The 17,832-nt window shown below is 42.7% G+C and overlaps 1 protein-coding gene across 1 annotated transcript in view; it reads right to left on the minus strand.

Moving 5' to 3' along the window:
• Positions 1-1,637: 1,637 nt before the first annotated feature.
• The window catches only part of srbd1 (S1 RNA binding domain 1), a gene marked incomplete at its 5' end in the record, with an annotated part of 41,187 nt that continues 24,992 nt past the window's right edge, over positions 1,638-17,832 (minus strand). The window contains 5 exons of the mRNA XM_079168899.1: positions 1,638-1,995; positions 4,224-4,408; positions 9,157-9,294; positions 9,754-9,921; positions 11,035-11,141. Of these exons, the coding sequence (XP_079025025.1) occupies positions 1,703-1,995; positions 4,224-4,408; positions 9,157-9,294; positions 9,754-9,921; positions 11,035-11,141 (891 nt within the window). The 3' untranslated portion in view covers positions 1,638-1,702. The remainder of the gene's footprint in view (positions 1,996-4,223; positions 4,409-9,156; positions 9,295-9,753; positions 9,922-11,034; positions 11,142-17,832) is intronic.

A 17,832-nucleotide genomic window follows, 5' to 3' on the forward strand; every position in this document is an offset into this window, starting at 1 on the left:
AGCAGGAAGGATGCTGAGGGAAAGCTGTGTCTTCTTGTACGAATACATGTGTTCCCCAAGACTAAAACACTGAAGACTGTGCCAAGCTACAGTATATGGGACCAGAACAAACACAAGACAACAAAATGACATATGGCGTTAGCGTCAAATTAAATGAGCCACCTTGATTAGGAAATGGAATCCTTTTTTGAAAAATGAGTGTGCAAAGAAAGAATCGAATGCAGTATGTGAAACTAGTCTGTGTGTGTAGTTCTCTCAGATCATCACTGAGCAAACTGCCACTTCTGATTAACCTTGATCGAACTTCTCTTTGTGTTTGTGTGTCTAGAATACATTCCATTTGTTCCCCAAAGGGGAGACAGTGAAGCAGCGGCACTAACAGTGATTAGGTATTCAGTATAGAGTTCAGCACAGGGGACCTCAGGCTTTCTCAGAACCATATTTGACGTATTTTTTTTATTTATTCCAGTTTCATAAAAAACAAACAAATTAGATAATGTGGATGGGGAGTCTGGGATTAATTTTGAAGCAGCTGATTAGTGTGTGTTTGCGTGTGTGTGTCCTGGGATAATTGTGTCTGGGACCGAGCCTAAAAAGCCTTTAGGCTTTACTGCAGTCTGGGAGATAGAAACACCCCCCTCCTCCTCTCTTCGTCTCCACCCATCCCCCCCCCTCTCTATCCCGCTCATTCTGTCTTCTCACATTTTCCTGTTCTCTGAAAGAAAAACTTGTTTTTTAAAACTGGCGTCTTTCCTCTTTCCATCACTCAACACATCCGCTCCTCTATTTCTCCCACCTTCCTTTTCTCCCCGCTTCATGCCATCCTCCTCCTCCTTTTCAATTCTCCTCCACGCCGCTCCTCTCCAGTGTGAATCAGATCCCACTGCTGAGAGCACCATTCGCTGAATTTGTCAGTTTGAGAAAATATTCATCAAGTACACAGGAAGTATCTTTAATGTCAAAATCTCATCTGCAGATGAAGCCAGTCCTTTTGACAGTTTGAAATCTGTTGAAGATTACATGTTCCTCAGTTGGTTTGTTCAAGTGTCCACAAACACTGTAAACAAAGTCTGCTTTGAATAACAAGGATACAAACAAGTACGAGTACCAAACAAAGCATTTCTTGAAAAGCTAAAGTATGTGAACAATAAGTGAATATTATAATAACTAACAAGTAACTTTATATTCATAAAAGATAAACAACGGCAGATCAAGTATGAAGCTGTCTACTGCTAAAGTGCAAATAATTCTGTGTTCCCTCTCAACGAGTCTTCTGCACTGACCAGTAGACGGCAGTGTGTGCAGGAAGTTGATGGACAAAAAGAGACATTTTTCTACAGACAAAGTCTCCCGGCAATGAACATAACTGTGAGACAGTTTGGCTTTTATCTCACTGGACGTGTAACAGCCATTCTGAGATGAGATGAAGGATTCTTTTGAAATTGAACATTTTTGCTGACAAAAACATCGGAACTGAATTGCAAGCTCCTGCAAATAATGCCGACGTTGGTTGAATGTGTGTTGTTAAGATATTAAAGTGAAGGGCCACTCCTATAGATACACTTCACAGTCTGTTAAAATGACTTGTTCAGTTTATAAGAACAGTTACTGTGAACACCGTGGAATCATTTGCCTCTCAGTGTCTTTTTGTGTCATGAATCCAAACCAAACACAGAGTATTAATTATGGGAATTAAGTGACTCTATTGCAGGATCCTGATCAGGTCCAGCCCGATCCGTCCCCTCTGAAGGTCCACATTCAGAACCCGGACCTCTACCCGCTCCCCAGGTCCCAGCGCCAGGCTGCGGCGGCGCTGGCTCGCAGGCAGTTTGTCCAGCGTGATGTTGCTCTTGTGGATGAGGCCCGCGCGGCCGACACCGATGTCTACAAAAGCCCCGAACAGAGTCGTGTTGTCCACCCGGCCCGTCAGCACCGCACCCACCTGCAGATCGCTCATCGACACAATGCCCCGCTTAAAGTCCGCTTGCCCAAAATCTGAGGATAGCAAAAAGAGATCAAGAGAAAAAAAAAAGTTACCGGTAGGTGGCTAGATGGAAGTGAGGAAGAGGGATCTATGACAAAGTCAGGTATGGGAGGAAGCCAGCACAGATGCTTGGGAGGAAGAGACGGGAAAAGGGGATGCAGGAAAGCGAGGGGGCGGGGCAGAAATGACAAACAGATATCACATTTCGAGCAGCAACCCGATACTTGTGTCTGCATACTTCCACATTTCTCAGCATTCTATGCTGCCCCACTTTCCACTTGGCCTGTTCATGAGAGATCTTTTTCCTTTTTCTGTATCATGAACACAAACAAGGAAGGCTCGCGCCCCAGGAAATAGTCCGGTCCAATTATCCTCCCCACAGCACTGATTTCATGTGGTAGCCTCGGCCCATCTGTTTACTCAGCTGAGCACTGGCTAGGAGGCCAAGCGTAGTGTGCTGCAACCGAATAGGGCCAACCTGAGAGTGAACCTTGAAGCTGCGTTCCTTCTTTTTAAGAAGTTAGCCAGCAAGTAACTGGGTATCCAGGCTTGACTTCTTTTGTATCTCTCCGCATGAAGATGTATGAAAAGGAGAGCCTGGTGATAAGGCAAATAAAGTTATTTTGTATTTAACTCACCAGTCTGGAAATCAGACAACAATTGTAAACATATTTTCTAAATCCAGGTTCATTTAAGTTTGTACTTTCGTCCTTATTCTACATAAGAACAGACCAAGTATCCCTATGTTTCTTTATAAGGGAGGAGACTATTGACTGTTTCATTCTTAAAATGATGTTTCCACAATCAGTGAAAGTGGCACAAATCAACATATGATCTAGGTATCCAATGAATGAAGACTTAGCTCGACGCGCTGCTACACACTCAATAATAGCAATTATTAATAATGAGTCTCATTGAGTACCATCTTCAAAATACCAGCTTCAATAGCTTGTAGCGTTAATCAGAATTTAAAGCAAAGATAATTGTACTTATTTTTCCTCTTTAGCACTGAATACGCTTTTTAAATCGAACATACAGTATATTAGATTTATTCACAACGCATGGGTGTCAGTTATGTAAATATCTTGATTTCAAAGACCCTTTTTTTCAAAATAAAACAAGAAAAATGACAAAAGAATTGCGTCTGAAATGTGACAGAAATTCTTCTAAAATACATTTGAGCTTCAGCCAAACAGCTGAAAATCGATGTATTTATATGATAATGTGCGCCTGAACTCAAGAGTATGTGATTAGGAGAAAGAAGTCTTTGTGTGTAGATATTTAGTTTTACAGCACAGTCTGCTGGAGCCATCACAGCCTCTCAGAAACATACTACTTGCGTTGTTGGGCTACAGGGAGGAAGCCACAGCACCGTCAGATCCTATTAACTTACACTGCCAGGACATGCCTATTATAATAAAGGCACAAGAGAAGACAGTGTGTGTTGTAACTAGCAAACCAGTCAAACAACTGGACAAATACACGTTGGACTTTCTATCAGTTCAGTAGGGACCAATAAAGGACATTCAGAAGGAAAGATGAGCGACTACGAGAAGTTGCTGTGACTGCCAGGTTGCAGACATGTGCAGTCTATTCATTTTTTATATGATTCAAAACAATGATAGTTTTGTGTTCAGTGACACTGAATTTTGTAGTTCTAGCAGATGTGTGACCTCAGATCCATTTCATCACTTGGTCTTCTTACTTTGAGATGAACTGCTCTTGTTATTCACTGTTTATACCGTATGTTTATACATGTTCTTTTCACTTGTATTTGTTTATCCACTCACGCTCTACTGTTTACCTATTGGCCACCTTGTGGTTGTAATGTTTTCATTAATACATATGGTTTGTCTTTGTCTTTTTGTTGGTTGTCTGTCTGAACGTTGTTATACTGATAATTGTATTTCGAAAACAAGATGGTACATCTCAAAAGGTCTTATTCTAATAATAAATTCATTTTGACACCAAGGGGAAATACTACAAAATAAGAGTCTAACTGTGGTTTTGCTTATTTTGTGTGTGCATGTAAACATTGCTGAATTCCTCTCGCAATGTGAAATATCAAACTATTACAAAATTCACATGGATGAATATGGTGTATTTGTTCCTCTAGGAAATGTTTGCCTATAGACTTTGTAAGCTGGTTCTTTGTGTCCTTTGACAATGTAAATAACGCCGTTAACCAGGTGTTTACCCGGTCTTATTCCAGTGTGACTGTGTATGACAGGAGTCTTACTTTGTCTTATGTCAAACCCAGGAGGCTGCGTGAGGCCGTCTATGATGAGTTTGAGGGTCTCAGGTGTGGTGTCCAACGTCTTGGCCAGTTCCTCGACACTGCTGGTCCTAACCTTGCTGTCCACGCACCGTCGCAGGCCTGGACTCCCGATCTGGTCTGCAGTCCCACCCACGAGGGCCAGAAACCTGGAAAGGAGTGACGCATGTAAAAATAAAAATATGATAAACATGGCGCAGTGTGTGAAACTTTCAACTTTTAAAAACTACAAAACTCTAACAGCAAATAAACAAACTATATTTGTTGTATGTTTGGGTATGCACACACAAGTTCATGACAGTGTCTGTAAACGCGAGTGGTCCTAGTTGGGCTAAAGCACATGCAGCCCCTCCCTCACAGAGACCTGGGCTTACGACGGATGGAGTAACTGAGCAGGAAAAAGAGGAAGGGATGGGGGGGGGAAAGTGACGACAGACCGGGAAGAATGATTAGGAAAAGAAAAGTATAACTGTCAGAAAGAAGAGAAACAAAAGATGAGACGTAGGAAGTAGGGAGCGAAAAGCTAACCTAATGCAGGTAAAGTGAGAGGGAGCTTGGGGGGGAAAAGAGGGAGGGCGGGAGAGGTGTGGGAGTAATTACACACAAAGCCACGAGCTGCCGAGACACACACAAGCACAAATACACATTTATTTTACCCCCTATTAAATCAGGTAAATCCGCAGTGGGCTGTAAACACCCTGACACCTTGTCTCATGAAACTGCCTCCACTTTGCAAAGGTTGGACTGTTTGTCCATCTGTTCAGCGCCTGGAAAAATCTCCCTCTATCACCTTATTCTAGCAGGATGTCCCACCTCCAAAATGTCTAGACAGTCAGTCAGGTTGCACCATTTAAAACTCACTGAGCCTGAGATTTGAATGAAAACTAATTAGGTCGTCTACATTCTAAAACAGACCCGGTAGCAAGCTGGCACGAGAGAGCCAGAGTACCAAAGTCTTAGTGAGTGTTGTGCGTACCGTATATTCTATTTACAGTCGGCACTTTTCACAGCTAGTGATAGATATGAACGCATTTGTCTCTACACGCATGTGTTCATGTGTGGACCAGCTGGGTAGCGTCCATGATGGATGTCGCTCACTGGCAGCCTGACGCCTAACAGACTCCGCAGCTGTCCCCCCCCCCCCCCCCCCCCCCTATGATGGACAGAACAGGTGGACACACGCACACACACACAAAGTTGATTCATACACAATGTTGTTCCAAAATGCTCATTTGGCAGCGGCAGAGACAGTGCGGATGTAACGGGACACGGCTTGTGTACAAACTATGTACGAGACAGCTGGGAGCGGAGAGGCCCCCGCCAGCTAAGTCACCGTCTACCGTCCAAAAGGGGAGACAAGGGGAATCGATTCCTCAACACCCGCGAGCCAGATCGGTGCAAAATAGTAGCCGAGTGTGTGCCAGAAATGGCTTAGTGGTGAGGAAACGTCACCTTTGGACCGAAGTGGATGCCTGTCTAACACTCGGGTCTCGTCTCCTGCGTCTCCCTGGGCTTCTTAACTTTCCAACCATATATCGCTTTACAGGCAAAGAAATACTTGCTTCTTGGTGGCCTAATGGTCTCAGAAGCATACCACAGCCCCCATGGTATGAATCCAGCTCAGGACCTTTGCTGCAGGTCATCCTTCTTCCTCTCTTTTACTCACAATATTTTGACACATTCTCATTATCGAAATTTTCAAAAATCAAAAAAAAAAAGAATCTGCAGGACTCACTAGACTCTAGAGTATCAAATGTAGCACAGGAGGAAATATGTTCTCCCTGATGAAGTGTAACAAGCAAAAGTATACCGTAAATGAAAAATCGTTTTATGCCACTAGGACTTCGATCAACTTAAAATACGGTCAGCTTTCCTGTTCTTATACGCTGAGGCCGAAATGAACCTCAAACCACTCAAACATCAGACACAGTTAAAAGAGGGCACACAAATCTGGTCAGTTTGCGGACCAAATTTAGGAGCATCCCTTCAACCTCTGAGTGGAAAAACATTAAAGACGGAACGATAGAGGGAGAGGACAGCAGTGTTGAACTAAGAGCAGCCTGTAGTCTGTTGAGTTCTACTTTCAGGTGTGTGTGTGTGTGTGTGTGAGTGTGTGTGTGTGTGTGTGAGTGTGTGTGCGTTGCCCATCTCATTTTTCCAAGGGTGTATGTTAGTATTTAAGAGGTACCAGGAGTCCAGAGGCCTCAACCAGTGTTGGGTTCATACTCATATAATTACTACCAACGCTGTGTGTGTGTGTGTGGTGTGTGTGTACGTGTGAAAGTGGGGTTGGGTGGGCTAGGATATAGATTTTATCCAGGCCCACAGCAAGAACCCACTCTGTCTTGTATTATAGAAATATTGGGCCCCGACTGTTAAATATAGGAGTATTCATCATAGTGGAACGCCTCTGTCTCATATCACAGTAATACTATATATTTCATGGAGTGGAGCAAACTGCCTAAAGACACGCTTTCATTGACATTCTGATGCTAGATATTCTAACAAAGAAGATCCTCTACAGCTTATTAATAACATCATTTACAGAAAAGTTGCATATCAATATTTGCTTTAATGCAAATATATCTCACTGAAACAAAGGCGGACAAATTGTGTTTGTGCATTTATGGTCTAAACGTGTCTGTGTGGGTGTGTGTGTGTGTTGTATATGGTTACAAAAAGTGGGTGATGTGGGGGCTGTGAGCAGTAATGGAGGATCCAGTGTCACTAATGTGATGAACATGATATTCCATATACACCATAAAGACACACACACACACACAGCATTCCTCCACAAGTACCTCCTGCTTTCGCTGGTTGGAGGCGAGGATGTGAGAAGAGCAGTGAGGAATCTAATGATCTACATAATTTGAGAAGTTTCATTTAGAGGGTTGAATGTGTCCCAATATGCTAAGTAGTCACTCGAAAGGAGAGCGTTTTAAAAATGTAAAGCTGGATCTAAAAACATAAAAATTTAAAATTCAAAATAAATAATCACTTTCTATGAATGACAATAATATTTACTAAGACAGTCCGGTTTGAATCAACGTGTAAGACTACACCTGTAATGTTGAGAGCTTGTGTGAGGAGGCAGCCGAATCAGGTTTTAGTACGACGGTCTATTGTTCAGAGGCATGACGTACTCTCTGATGTAAAAGTTCAGAGGAAGATGATTTGTTTTCCATTGCATCAAAAGTACACGAGGCCATCTGAATACCAAGGAAGAGCGAGTGCTGACATGCGTTTCTTTTCTTGCGCCGTCATCAGACATCAACCCCACAGCCCATCGTCGTTAACATTTAAAGAGGGATGTGACATACTGTGAAACCACAAGACACGCTAAAAAAAACAACCAACAAAGGGTTCTCAAATTCTGCAAGGGTTTGTGAAACTGAGGCCATCACAAAATATATGTGTGAACAGGTGAGAAATTAATTTGCTTTGAATTGCCAGACATGGATTATAGGTTAGTCATAGCAAAGGAAACATTTGCCAAAGCAGGGTTAGGAGTTCTGAAGAGCAGGAAACAGGAAAGCAGAGAATGAGAAGTAGACTGGTGAGAAACGAGAGAATAGATGACGGAGAGAAAACAGACAAGGGCCGAGACAAAACCACGGACACACTGCCGCCCACTTAGCAAAATGTAGGATAATGTACAAATACATTAGTCAAAATGTGCTGTGGGCCAAAAGAACAAAGTAAAGTCATTTTATCAGCCTCATTTGAAATGTTGCAACTCCATTCCCACAAGCCAAGACATCTCTAGACACTGAATAAAATGTGATATTAGACTTTTCTAATGTTATAGATAAAAGTATTTTTTAATCCAGATTCCTCAACAGAAAATGCAATCAGTTAATAGCTCTTGCCCTCACTGATCAGGAGAATTTTAATTTAAAACACAACACACACTGCCATTTGTGGGCAATGATGACCGACGTTTAAGATGGCCCCATGACAACAGCAATATTTGGGCACCTTACTGAGTTGTGATAACAAACACCACTGAGAAAGAAAGACAGAGAGAGCGAGAGCGAGAGAGAGACAGAGAGTGAGACAGACAGACAGAGGAGAGAGAGAGAAATAGAGCGAGAGAGAGAGAGATGGCTGGATGAGAAAGAGAGAGAGAAAGGTGTCTGCCAAAAATGCACGAATGAAACAGAAATGTTAAGAAAAATGAGCTGTGTGGATTTGGGGGAAAAGAGAAGGTGTGCACATGTACTGTATGTGTGAGACTAAGAGGACGAATAAAAAGAGAAAGGGAATAGACGGTGTATTATATTAGCAGTGGGCGGTTATTTGTCTTTTAAACCTCTGACCCCGAAACAGCTCTTTGATACACTGTACGATACGGCCGACTGCTGAACACACACACACACACATACAACCCCACAAACACACATGGTCACTTAAGATAAGCAAAAACAGTCACTCCATCTTCACACACACACATGCGCAGAGGCCATTAAAGGTGCATCAACATGAGGCGAGCGATGCTTAAAGCCACTAGTGTCAGAACGTATGTAGACTAAACACAGTTGAGTGACTACAGCTGTAAGAGAGCGGGCTCTCTCTCTCCCTCACACAGGACAATACTAGTATTGGGCAGATGTTCAATGTGCTTTTGATATCAGCATCAGCAGCGCTAGCAATCATTTCTCACACGAGGACACACACAAAGTCACACTGACATACACAAGAGCCAACGCCTCCTCTCTGGTATCCAGTGTCTGTGTAAATCAAATCAGAATCCTCCACCACTATAACCAGCCCCATATGAGACGGTGTCAAAATCAGCTCCATCTTAGCCTGAACATGCTTTGGCCAGTGGGGGTAGGCTGTGTGTGCGTTAGTGTGTGTGTGTGTGTGTGTGTGTGTGTGTGTGTGTGTGCTGTACCTCTGTGCCACATGGTAGGACTCTGGGTGTATGCAGGTCTGGTCCAGGGGGTTAAATGAGGTCGGTATGTTGGTAGTCTTTCCTTTGCCCTTCTTAGCCGGCGGTTTCTCTGGTACAGGGGGAGGTGAAGACTTGGCGCTGTTTGGACAAGAATGAAAGGTGTTGGAATTTGATCAGGAAGTCAGAGTCACACACAACTTTGCATCAAAGGGTTGATTCACTAAATTACAAAAAAAAAAACTCATTCAATTACCTATAGTGGTATCCTGCCATGAGGGCGGTTTACGTTTTATTATGTTTGACTCTGAGATTCCTGCTTCCTCTCCAATATACTGGAGGCTAATTCATTCTGTTTGCTCACACTCTTGAAAGTGCCTTTCTAACGAAAAGTGTATTTGTTATTAAGGATAATCCACACACACTGTCAATATGTTTAAGTATTATTTCAGTTCAATACTTTATACTTAAACAGTGCCTTGAAAACTGTTACTGTGAAGGCTCCTCCTCTCCTTCCACACTCCTCTCATCCATCTAGTCTCTGCATGATGTACATCTATACATATAGCATATGTATAGATGTAAATACAGTTTGCACACCTGTGTAGGGTCTGCGGGTTGATTCTAATGAAGCCGGTACACTGCTGGTAGGTCTTGGGCCCCAGGCCTTTGACCAGTTTGAGTTGCTCCCTGTTGTTGAAGGGACCGTTCTGCTCCCTCCACTCTGCAATATTCCGCGCTCTGCCAGCATTCAGGCCTGCTACATGCCTAGGAGATAACAACAATAAATAAAAGGGGAAAATGTCATACAACGCTATCAAATTTCAAATAAGTTTGTTGAGGTCTGTGTGTTTATTTCTGAGGACTCTACTGGATGATAATGTGAGGAAACCAAAGTTTCAAAATGTGATGTCTTACCAGTACACCCGTCTGTGGTGTCCTGGTAATAAACACATTGTTTCTACATCTGGCCCCTTATTTCCATAATATATAAACAAGCAGAGCGGATTGTGCAGACTGTGACCTGGCATTTAAACGAGCAGGGGAAACACTAGTTTAGTGAGTATATTTGTCCAGTTTTGGCTGAGCGACGCAGGGAGGCGATTTGAAACTGAATTAGGTCTGCTCTGGTAATGCCTACAGTGACTCACTCACACTAAAACACACGGCAATGTCAACACTCCACATAATACCTCAGTCATCAACACGTTGGTGTGAGTGTGTGTGTGTAATGTGTATCGCACAACTCCTGGCAGAAATGGAAAAAGCTCACTTGCAGAGCAGACAGGTAAACAGATGACCTGATGCCTGCCCTGCAGCTAATGCCAGCTCGTTTCATACCATTTGTATCCACTTCAAGTGTGTGTGTGTGTGAGAGTCACATGTGTGCACTTCTTGTGCTTTTAAAGCACGTTTGTGTATTGCACATGCTGTAGTAAATGAGTAAATGAGTGCACAGTAAAATACCAAAGATATTTGCGACTCTGCATACATGTACATATAGGCGTTTGAGAGCCATGTGTGTGTATGTGCGTATGTCTACCTCGCCTACTCCACTCCGTTGATTCCAGTCGTCCCAATAAGTGATGCCAGGGTGTGAAGCTTTAGTCGAAACAGAAAGCTGGCATGCAGGGTGTGTGTGTGTGTGTGTGTGTGTGTGTGTGTGTGTGTGTGTGTGTGTGTGTGTAAGCATCGAGCATGCGCCTGTGCATGAGTGTGGATGAAGCTTTGCCATGTTGTGACTGCTAAGGGAAAGTATGTCAGAGGTCTAAGCCCTACTTCAACTCGGTTTCACGATTTGCATGTGTGTGTGTGTGTGCGCAGTAGAGAGTGCACATGCTTGTGGGCACATGTATATCTGTGTCTTCATGTGTCGTCTACCTCATCAGCGTCTCGGAGCAGATGTTGATGTCCACCCCGACGAAGCTCACACATTCCTGCACTACGCCGTCCAATGCCGCCTTCAGAGCTCCCGCCGACACGTCATGCTAGAAACACACATTTAGCAAACACACACACACACACACACACACACACACACACACACACACACACACACACACACACATATAAAGACATACATAATATGAGCAAGTGCAAGAAATGTTTGTGGTTTAGGACTTTCATATGTTTTAAATTGAATGAAAGCAAGTGAGACAGAGAGAGACATAGAGAGAGAGAGAGAGAGAGAAAGAGAGATAGGGAGCACAGATGTGAAAGGAGAGGGGGAATGTTTAGTTTGGCTCGTCAACAATCTCTCTCTCTCTCTCTTACTAACAGAGTTCTTGTTACTGTAGCATCCTTCGAATGAACTCTTCACACTTCTCAACCACCAGCCAATCATCCATTCATTAATCAGCACATAATATCCAAAAGGGATGGATTCTTTTTCCCTAACAAGGAGCAGGGAAGATGGCCAACAATTTAAATGAAGAAAATGAAAGGAGAGGAGAGTGGAGCGGAGCAGATTGAGGAAAAAAACCTTAAAACAAAACACAAAATAAGATTTAAGAAATTCTATGAGACCTAGCAGTCGTCCCCAGACGAAGAGAAGCCCTGAGCAGTGATTCAGTTCAGCTGCAGACTGATGCGTCAGCAACTGCTCGACGATTGGCCGACAGTCTAAACTAGACTACTGTTGGGCTACGTCTGGGTATGTGCAACTGTTTGTGTGTGGACGGCCGTGAATGGGACTGGCAGGGGTTGTTGTCCTGTAACATGATCAAGCTCTGAGCAAACACTGGCTTGTAAACAGATAACAGCAGCAGCTAGCAAACGCACCCTTCTCTGTCAGCAAGAGCAGGACACATGAGGACCGGGGGGGGGGGGGGGGGGGGGCAGACTCATAGGTTTTGCTTGGCCTTTTAGAGATGTTGACTAGTTTGAACAAAGTTTATACCTAAATCACTGCACAGGTTCAATATGAACCTAACTTAACATATTAAATCCTTTATTAGAAATTACATAATTCATGATTTCATCTACTGGTATTTTCTTATTAGTAACTGAAAGTCCAAAAGACATGAAAAAAAGCAAATCATTCATGTCTAATGATTTTATTATATTTAGGATGACAGGATCGCATCAACAGGGATGTGACAAAGCATAAACAATGTGAGTGACCGGGACCCAAATGCTTGAAATTTGCCTAAAAATATGGAAGTAACGTATTTACACTTCCTGAGTAGCTTGCCAACAACTGGAGAAATTATTGAAATTATTGAAACTCTGCTCAATATTATGAAATGTTATTTTATCTTTCATTTAGAAAACAGAGTTTTAACAAATATAATTTAAGACATTTTTATGATACATTGCCAAGAACTTCTTCCATTCCAAATCACTTTACTGCAGTTTCTAATTTCAAACAAGAGTTGTTTTATATTTTAAGATTCTGGCACTTGATCTTCCCAGTACGGTTTACAATTCATTATGACTGAATGCTGTTTCCTTCAGAAATAACGTCTCAGTAATTAATTACTGTATTTAATTAATCTGAATAGTTGGATTTGATGAGCTCAGGTTCTATGTTATGTGTCCGGTAATGTCCTCTAATACCAGCAACAAAACTGTTTAAACTCACCCTACAATAGGCAGGACGGTAAATGTGTGAACAGCAGAGAGGAGAAGAGTTGCGGTAGAGCCAGAGGGACAGCACAGCACCCCTGGTGGTGACTCCTCGTGTGACCTGCAGTCTGATTCTCAGTGAGAACGCTGAGACAATACGGCCGGAGGCATTTTGGAGAGGATATAAATAACTTTCCAAACAATAAGAAAGTTCCCACTGAAGGTTTTATGAATTCCATCCGGTGAGAAGATATAGAAAGAGGAAATCACCTGTAACGACACACCTGAGAAGAATGTCTTCACATGAGAAAGGTGGAGGTGTGCAGGGCAGTGTGAGTTTTAACCTGCAACGAAACCCCAACGAACATGTTCTCGCATTCCTATTGAAACCGTATAGAGGTGGGAGCAGCACAACACAATACTGACTGCGAACACAGAGGTGCATAGAGCTACAGGACTGCGCTCAACGAGGGATGGAACTTAAATTAGTATTCATTTAATTTCAGTTCAATTTTCATTTTGCAAAACCAAAGCTTACAGTAATGCACTGTTAAATCTAAACTTAATCTAACGCTGTTTTACTATTAAATACGATTAATTGAATGGAAAAAGCAGAGTTTGGCAGAGCTGATCTCAGTGAGCTGGGCAATAAATCAAGTTAATTTCTCACATGAACAATGCAAACCTCAGCTATGCATCATAAATTCACATTGGCATGTCTGGGGAAAGAAACTGGCCTTTCATATTTCAAGAAATCTGACTTTGGATGTTTCCTCAGCCAACCACTGAGGCCAAGGATAGATGTTAAGAATGCTATTGGCAGGCCCGGTCAAGAACAGTACAATGCTATTATTTCTGTATGTGTATACTGTGACATAGCTCAGTACCAATAGCTGTCTGCTCTAAAAAGTAAGGCACAAATTAACTATTGTCACAGACTCATCCTACAGATCAAAACGTGTTCTCTAGCATGCAAACATATGATAAAAACAAGTATAAAAAGGCAGCGCAAATACATTCAAACAAGGAAGAAAGTCTTTTTAAAGGCCAGTATTTGAACAGAAATACTCAGATGACCATTAAAAAGTAAACCAGGACAATCAGGCAAATGCACAGGCATAGATTTAGAGAGTGTCTCTGGCACCAGCAGCAGTGATTTAATGTGCCGGAGTTTGAATGGAAGAGAGCAGCTGTTACAGAAAATGAGCGAGTTCTGCTCTATTAAACACACACACACACACATAGTCCAGTATGTGTGTGTGTCCTGACAGCAGAGGCCCTCATGGTGCTCTACTCAGTTTACAGTGGCACTAACTGCACTAATGGAGCATGTCGCCCAGTGTATCTTTCTATCTACCTCTCAATCCGTGTATCTCTCATTAATCTCCCTTAGAGGTAAACAAGGCAGCAGGAATCATACTTTAGCATCATCTTAGCCACGACTGTGCAGTCCTAGTGTTGAGCGTTTATCTTTTCAGATCACTCTGAACTCCACCTTCTCAACACTCTACGTTAATTTTCTACGACTGCCTTTTCTATCTCTTTGGTTGTATCTGACTATTTCACTATAAACTGTATTCTTAGTGTCTAGATCAGGACTGAGGTTTGGTGTGTGGGGGCACAGTGATGGAGAGATAGATTGGGAGAAATTAGCAACAAAACTTTTTACAAGAGAAGGTCACAATGAGAGAATACCAGTCGACTTTAAACACATTTGTGTCCTTATGGGCAGACCTTCACCAACTCTTAATCCATCCATCCCACGGATACGCTACCATCCATTTAAAAAACTACCTCCATTCCCCCCAATCCTTGGTCCCAACACCCAAAACCCCCAAAAACCTCAAAATCATCCAGAGTCAACAGACAGTATCCCTGCACTACGTGTGAAGGTCATGTTTGGATTGGCCGGAAACCAGCTGAAGCCAGCCAACCAACACGCAGGAACAAAGTGCTTCTGTCTGCACCTCGAGTACTTAAATGCTGCTGAGTTACCACACGTCAATCAGAGACAGATAGTGAGAAAGTACAGGGCAGGACAGAAAACCAAAACAAGCTCCTCTGTGAGCTATTTGGTTGAGAAATTGAGAAGCATACAATGTCATTTTTCTCTGGTACAGAAAGACAAATGTGTTGCAACGCGAGGCAGAGAGGAAATAAGGAAGGTGAGGCAACTGCTGAGAGTTGTGGTGTTGACTGACAATGATGGCGGAGGTCTTTCGGACCATCAGCAGACTAGAAACACCGTTTACGATGCCACAAAAAGCTTGGCAACTGGAAACATGCTGGAGCCAGAATGGCTGCATGTCCCAAGAGCCTGAGGGCAGCAAATGATGGAAGGATAACCGTAAGATGATTGTATGACTGTGGGATCGAGTGGCATTAGGCCTCCATTAAATACATGAGAAATGTCTTCTCCCGTCTTGTAAATTAGGCTTGTATTCATATTTCCATTATTTTGACGTGTGGGGGTTGCCAGTCAAAGAGAGTCCTCGCTCACGATTTAACAAGCACTCAGGTCGACGTGAACACAAGCTTCAGATATTTGTATGTTTTGTTTCACTATACAAGTCAGCAGATACCCCGATTATGAATTTGGAAGCTTTTAAGTGTCTTTTAAAAGTCGGTTGCTACAAAGTTGCAAGCCTCTCACAGCCTTGTTGTGTATACTCATGCGACCGTTGTGTAGTTTATTAATAGCCTAAAATTAACTTTTTACGTCTTCAGATTGCATCTACGCTTCAAAAATCATAAAAAGTTGTCTTTTTTTAGATTAAGGGACCAACAAGTTGACATATTCTGAGTATCAAGATAATTTGGATTACATTCTCTCCCTTGTGCTTGTGTATAACAATGCTGTGAAACTGCCACTTCATGTCTATCACAACAGGATAATTAAGGGACTATGTAGAAACTAACAAGGTGCCTGAGGTTATCTGAAGCTCATGCAGATCTTGACTGACAGCTCCTATGAGGCTTCTGAGAACTCCGTCTTGAACATACTGCATACTATTCCCATCACGAGGACTTGGCTAAGAGTCGTGTGTGTGAATACGTGCACCGTTAAATACGAGTCGTAAATCAGCAGCTGAAAGCGATATGACAGCAAGGATATGGCTTCATGGTTTTCCAACACCTTTCATGAATGCCTAATGGCTATTTCTCTACTTCCTGCAAAACAGTCATGCACACACACACACACACACACACACACACACACACACACACACACATTACCTGAGGGACTGCAAAACAGAGCATGAGAAAATCGAAACAGGAGAAGTTTCCGGACAGGCACAGGGACTAACTTTCCCAGTAGATGAGATCTGCTGATTTCAGGTCATCATTTCATACACCCAGAAACACACTTTGACTTCCTTTCCCCAGTTTATAATCTGACTGATCTTATTTTACAGTGTTCTGATGTTTGTGTGTTTTACCCATCAACCACTGGTTTAATTCTCTTCCAGATAAAGAACGAGATAACGAGGGATGCACCGACTTTTACAGTCCTGATAATGAAAGCAATAGCTGGGCTATCGGCATCGCCTCATACTGAGTACCCCTCACATACTAGTGGCTGTATGCCTCACTGTATTACTTATTGTTATTATAGTAAATTGTACACCAGCAACTTAAAAATCTTAAAAATTTGAGTGTAAACCTTTTTAATGCAGCAAGAAATTGGTCAAAACTGTGCCACGAATTAAAATTCCAGTAAATAATGTAGAAAGTATACAAACGTAGAATTGAACTGAATAGTTCGGCCTCATTGTCACAGATACCTGATCCAGCTCAATAATAATAAAGGTTTACTCACCACCGAAACACAAACATCCTCACTCAATATAAACGGTGCAGCGCTAGAATAAGAAGCCTGACATGACAACAGCTAGTTCATGTCTTTTATAAATTGTTGAATATGTTAATAATTAGCATGAGCCTGTTTAAATCCATTATATGAGTTAAGACACAAGTGTGACTCAACACACCCCGTGCTGTGACAGACGTACTGCAAGGGAAATAATTAAATAAAGTAGCAGATAATGTTTGGCAGCTTCGGAGTTTTGTTTTTCCCATGCCTCCAAACACAGAGACAGGAACGATCAATCACCGTGAACCCTCCACGGCTCTCCTTCTGTCTCTCAGCTCTGTCTGCTCCTGTCTCCCTGTAGGCACTCCGACATTCAACGGAAAGAGATCGCATGCTCAAATGCACAAGCAAACATTGGCACAATCGCAGCACCGAAAGGCCAAAAGACATGTTCTTTTAGCCGATGCATTGCTGAAGAGGTCAAAACTCTAGCAACATGTGCAGGCTTACAATGTATGTCCACAATACATGTTCTACCACTTGAGAGAGAAGAAGAAGAACGTGGCACGAAAAGGAAGGCAGAGGACAGGGAGTCAGTGGGAAAAGCGGGAAAACTTTAGCAAAAAGATGAAAAATGGAGCCAGAGAAGGAGAGCGGGTGAGAGAGGTGAGGAGGAGAGTGACAGTTTCTTTAATATCCGGCTGGCGGGCGATGTTTTCTTACACAGCAGTGTGTGTCTGTGTGTGTATTTTCCAGTAGCAGTTAGTTTCACAGCCCTGGGGATCACCCAGCTGTCAACAGACCATCAACGTAAAGAGCTGATTGACAGATGGAGGAGCCGTCCAAAGGCCACGCCCACTAAGTGTCTAATTGTAAAGAGACTCCTGAAATGTTTGTAAGTGTTCTGAGCTACTAATACAATTTCTCTCAAATATATCAGAAGCTGTATAACCGCAAATATATATATATATACATAAAGAAAATACTAATGATACTGCCATTCATCTGGCAAACTCCGTATCCAGAAACCCCGTCCGCCAGAGGTACTGCAGTGAAAACAGTGTTCCCACACCAATAGTTACATCCAATCTGATTTTAATGGGCCTCACTTTTTTAGCCCTCAGCTCATTTCCTCCTTTCTCTCAGAGCTGTCACTCACTGGGTCAGCAGAGGGAGCGAGAAAGAGGGAGCATGCTGTGCCAGCTGTCTAGAGTTACATCTGCCCTTCTGCTGTTTGGGTCTAATGGCAATAAACCCTCAGAAAGCTCAAAACGCAAAGAACATGCAAGAACACTCAC

The sequence above is a fragment of the Pholis gunnellus genome (genome assembly GCF_910591455.1).
Source record: "Pholis gunnellus genome assembly, chromosome: 11".
NCBI lineage: Eukaryota > Metazoa > Chordata > Actinopteri > Perciformes > Pholidae > Pholis > Pholis gunnellus.